The following is a 5,212-nucleotide window of genomic DNA, read 5'->3' as shown; positions in this document are numbered from 1 at the left end:
CTTGGGACTTTTCATGACTCATATCAACTCCGCGAATGTGTGTGCATGTATGTATGTATGTGTGTGTGTGTGTGTGTGTGTGTTTAGCCTTAGTTTCTTGTAATCATTAGAAGTAGTCAATAAACCTTGTTTTGATTTTCACATATACGAGTTTCTTGTGCTGTGTGTCAAATTACTGCCTTAAACGTAAAAGATCAAGTTACCTCTTGCTTATAATATAATAATTACAATAATAACAATAATCATAATAAAATATTGTTACTGTTGGCCGCAGAATAATATTTTATCCAGAATTGGTAAAATACTCTAACCTCAATTTTCGCTGGACGAGTAATTGATGAAGTGTTAAATATTAATTCTGAATCATTTACAGTGAATCATTTACAGTTGATTCAATTCTTATTCCCTGTAACAATTAAATTGAGCTAATAAATAGGCTAAGTCCTTACAATTTTGACACCTGTTTGCCACCTGATGTCACCTGTTGGAGTTTGGGTTCCTTGCTGCTGTCGCCTTTGGCTTGCTTAGTTGGGGACACTTGACATTTGATATTCAACAATGTTTTGCTCTGCCTGCATCGACACCATTGTATGCAAACTGAACTGAGCTGGATGACATCACTGTTTACTCCAGTGCTGATATAGATAAATTAACTAAATTAATAACTATTGATTCTTACAGAGGTAATGAATCAATATTGAATTTACTTAGGTGGACAATGACATCATTTTCTTTAAGAGCTGCAGTGCAGCGAAAAATTAGATACCAGTTATAACTGTAAAGCTGCTTTGACACAATCTGCATTGTAAAAAGTTCTATATAAATAAAGGTGACTTGACTTGACTGACATATAAAAAAAAAAAAAAAAAAAAAAAAAAAGCTTCTCAAGAGAGTATTACAAGTGTTCACAAACAAGGCAGCTAGCATGAGACCAGTCTCCATATATATCACACCAGATCAACCTTTCACACAGCACTCTGTCAAACGTACGAAAAAGAGATTTTGGTAAGATTTTAATTATTTTAATTATTTCATTTGAAGAACCAGCGTATACTACCTTTAGCATACTAAATATATTTCTGTTGGATAACAAGACTGAATAGCTGACTATCTGATCATTTAAAATCATCCAACTTTCAATTTCAAATCAACCTATTTTAGTGCATAATGATATCACTATCACAAGATTTTGCATATCATTCCTGATGCAGCCACCACTAGAGAATGAATCCATTGTCTTAGTATTTACACTCTCTGGACTAAATGAAACAATGGGAAACAGATTTGTGTTTTTTTCTTTGACTGCATTGTATTATCTATTAATTGTGTTGTGCAATGTAACCATAATTTACACTGTAATCTCGCAGAAGAGGCTTCATGAGCCAATGTATGTCTTTATATGTAATTTGTGTATAAATGGACTTTTTGGCACTGCTGGATTCTACCCTAAATTCATGTATGATTTATTATCCCAGTATCATGTGATTTCTTATGCTGGATGTCTGCTTCAGATATTTGTCATTTATTCATCTGTTCTGTGTGATTTTTCAACATTAACAGTGATGGCATATGACAGATATGTGGCAATATGTAGACCACTGGAGTATCATTCAATAATGACCAATCAGAGGATTCTTGAATGTATCCTTTTCTGCTGGCTATCTCCATTTTTTTGCATGTGTGTTGGAGTTGTATTAACATCAAGACTAAAATTATGTGGCTCTATTATTGAAAAGCTTTATTGTGAAAATTGGTCAGTTATTAAACTTTCCTGTTTTTCTACAACAGTAAATAATGTGATTGGGTATGTAGTCATTATTATATATTTTGGACATGCAATACTGATATTTTGCTCATACATTCACTTGATTGGAAAATGCATAAAGTCAAAAGAGGGCAAGCATAAATTCATACAAACATGTGTACCACATCTTCTTGCATTGCTCAATGTGACCGTTGCATTGCTGTTTGACGTGCTGTACACTCGTTATGGTTCAAAAAATTTGCCGCAAGATTTACGTAATTTCATGGCTCTAGAATTTTTACTCATACCACCTATTTTAAACCCCCTCATTTATGGACTAAATCTGACAAGACTACGGAAGCAAGTCATGAGAGTGTTTTTCAAAACAAAAGTGGAAATATCGGATTGAATAAGTCACAAACAAAGATTTTTATTATCTTAAATATTAAACAACTTGTATTATGGAAATTGTTTTATTTTATTCAAAACAAAGTACAAATTGTAATAGCTAGTAGGTTTTTCCTTTTCAGCCATATCATAAGAATTTCTCATATATTGTTTTTTTTTTTTGTTTTTTTTGTTTTTTTTGTATGAAAACATAAAATTATGTAGGCCTACACTTATTTTTATGCTTCGTTGATATGTATTTAACTAGATGGATTTAGCCTAACTTTCATACATGTTAATGAATTTAAAAATGAATGTAATTGTAATTATGTTTTGAAATTTAGTGGGGCAAAAGTCAGGAATGAGATTGGCCTCAATTTTATGTATTTAGTATTGGTCTCTGTATTGTATTGCTGGATATTTAACAGTTGCTCAGATATGCTCAGTGCATCCCGAGATTAAAATATACTGCCTGCCTATAATGGTCTGCATTTATAAATGAAACAAACTTACACATGTTCAAAATCATTTTTGATGTTTTACAGTTGTGTATACCCTAGTGAAAAAATAGTATACTTAAGCACATTTTATTCCTATGTACTTTAGTTTAACTAAATGTATTTGTGGCATGCTATAAATTGGTATACTGAAAGTCTGCTAAACTGGAACAACCAATTTTTTACTAAATGCATTTTAGTTGTCCAAAAGCAGTGCTGAAGTTCAACTAAAGTTGCATTTAATATACTTGTTTATGCTAAAGTGGAACTATCCGAAGTATACTTTAGTACACTTTAAATATACTCTTGTATTTAAGATTTAAAATGCAGAATTCACTCAGCATAATCCTCAAATATATTTTGGTGATGTTACAACTGCAGTTCAATTACACTGTAAGAGTGTTGAACATAGATTAATATTATACTGATAACTTTTAGTGATTTTAAAACGCATTGCAATGGCATTCCAAGTACACTTGAAGTTTGCTAATGGCATCATTATAGTGTGCTTCAAACAGGCTAAAATAAAGTAATCTTTAAAATAAAAAGTCACTGCACCTCAGTATACCAGTAACTTATCAGTGAGACAATGGGAACAGATGTATATTGCGCCACCACGCAATTTACTCAACGCAAAATTGGGGTTACTTTGTATTCTCTCTATACTGTTACAAGAACAGCTATAAGTAAAAAAAATTTTCTATTGATGACAGCATAAATTATATGAACTAAAAGACTGCGAATCCATGCGAAAAGTCTCATATAGGCACAGTAAGAGTTGCGTGAAAATAAACGTGAAACGGCCTGTACATAACAGTGCATTATACTTTAAGCTGTTAAAGAAATAAAACCAGCAGACACAACATTAAATATCAAGAATTTTTGCTTTCCTTTTACCTGTCATTAACACAACATGAAGCAATTGCATAAACCGGCATAACATTAGTTTTATTCTTGTGCACGCAGTAAAGCACAGACAGTTTCATTAGTTGGTGGAAGAATGTGACTGATGTGCGCTGCAGAACTGTTTGTGTTTCAGTGCGTGTGGATGGAATAAAACTATCTGTAACATTTCTCTGCCGATTGTCTCTGTGCGCTTTAACTCTCAGTGCAACACAACTGCACCTGATTTAAAACGCAATGAAATGAATTGGCAGTCTCGCATTACACTGCGTATTTAAATGTGAAGCATAAATTAAAATGATTTACTTTTCATGCAGTTATCGTTTCTGAATTTATTTGACCATTTAACTTTTGCGTAATTTTTGAATCTTTGAGGACTGGTCAGCATCAGTTTAATAATTCATTTAATAATTCATAATATTTGGACAGCCCAAAGGGCAGCAGTCCACATTTCAATGTGCAACGGGCCATTAAAGTAGCATTAACATCATGAACGGGAGCCTGGGAAGAGCTTGGTTCAAGGGATGCAAGTCTAGGATTACAAGGAACTTTGTTAAAGGTGCTCTAAGCGATGTCATGCGTTTTTAGGCCAAAACATTTTTTGTCACATACAGCAAACATCTCACTATTCGCTAGCTGCCTGTCCCCTGAACACACTGTAAAAAAACGCGGCCTCTGTGGTCGCCACAAGCTCCAAAAACGGCAACAAAAACTATCTGGTGCAGCCTGGACCACGAAACATAATAAACATGCTCCAGCCAATAACCGACAAGAATGATTTTAAATGCGCGTTCATGACTGTTTCAGGAAGCACGGAGGGGAGGGGAGGGGGAAGAGGAGGAGGAAGAGGGAGGGTCTAGCTAGCCTCTGCTTTTTTTTGACAACACTTCGAACATCAACAGGGGCCTGTTTCAGAAAGGAGGTTCAACCAACTCTGAGTTAAAACTTGAACTCTGAGTTGACTTACTCTGAGATGGGAAACTCTGAGTTTTCTGTTTCAGAACAGTTGAATTGAGTTAGTTCAGTCAACTCTAAGTAGGTTGACTCTGAGTTAAGCGCGTGCACCACGACTATGAAAAGCCATCATCAATGGAGCTCCGATATATTACGATTCACCATGGCAACAGCACGTGACAAAATGATGTCCGCATACTTCTGATTCAATGCAAGTTTAATTCTTATCACTGTTATAATATCAAAGGTGAAAACTGGCAGAAAGGTAAGTTATTGAACTAATATTCATTTTCATGGTATCCCACATGCAAAAAAAAGAAGGAGAAAATAATAATAATTTAACAGGATGCAATAATAAGAGTGTAAATTATTTTATTATTGTTAAACACTCGTTAGGCAATTTACTTCCACTTTTAGAACATTTTCTTCATTTTCATTGAAATTAAATGCCTTTCTGATGTGATAATGTAATAATCTTGTTTTCCGTTTGCATTAAGATTATTTTTATTACCAAACTGGTAGATCTTGATCATTTTACTTAAAGCTGCTGTCCGCGATTTTTGGCCCTCTAGCGGTTAATAAACAGAACTGCACGCGTTTTGCGGAGGAACATTCTAGCCTGGAGCTACTTTTCTCCATGTATGTCTATGGCGAGTCACGCAGTTACTGTGATACTCTGCGGCGAGTCCTACCAGTCATGTCTGAAATAGTCCGAATATAAACACTT

At 34.3% G+C, this 5,212-nt stretch overlaps 1 protein-coding gene across 1 annotated transcript; it reads left to right on the top strand.

The window, feature by feature from the left end:
• The first annotated feature begins 995 nt into the window (after positions 1 to 995).
• Positions 996 to 3,076, top strand: LOC125250222 (olfactory receptor 6N1-like). Its single transcript, XM_048162713.1, has one exon. The coding sequence runs from the start codon at positions 1,206 to 1,208 to the stop codon at positions 2,151 to 2,153; it is 948 nt and encodes a 315-aa protein (XP_048018670.1). The 5' UTR covers positions 996 to 1,205; the 3' UTR covers positions 2,154 to 3,076.
• The last annotated feature ends 2,136 nt before the right edge of the window (positions 3,077 to 5,212 follow it).

The sequence above is a fragment of the Megalobrama amblycephala genome, linkage group LG1 (assembly GCF_018812025.1).
Source record: "Megalobrama amblycephala isolate DHTTF-2021 linkage group LG1, ASM1881202v1, whole genome shotgun sequence".
Classification (NCBI taxonomy): Eukaryota; Metazoa; Chordata; class Actinopteri; order Cypriniformes; family Xenocyprididae; genus Megalobrama; species Megalobrama amblycephala.
The sequence above is the reverse complement of the archived record's forward strand: the minus strand, read 5'-3'. Positions and strand labels throughout refer to the sequence as shown.

Coding starts and splice junctions, on each gene's coding strand:
- LOC125250222 (XM_048162713.1), top strand. CDS start 1,206: ATGCAGCCACCACTAGAGAATGAATCCATTGTCTTAGTATTTACACTC.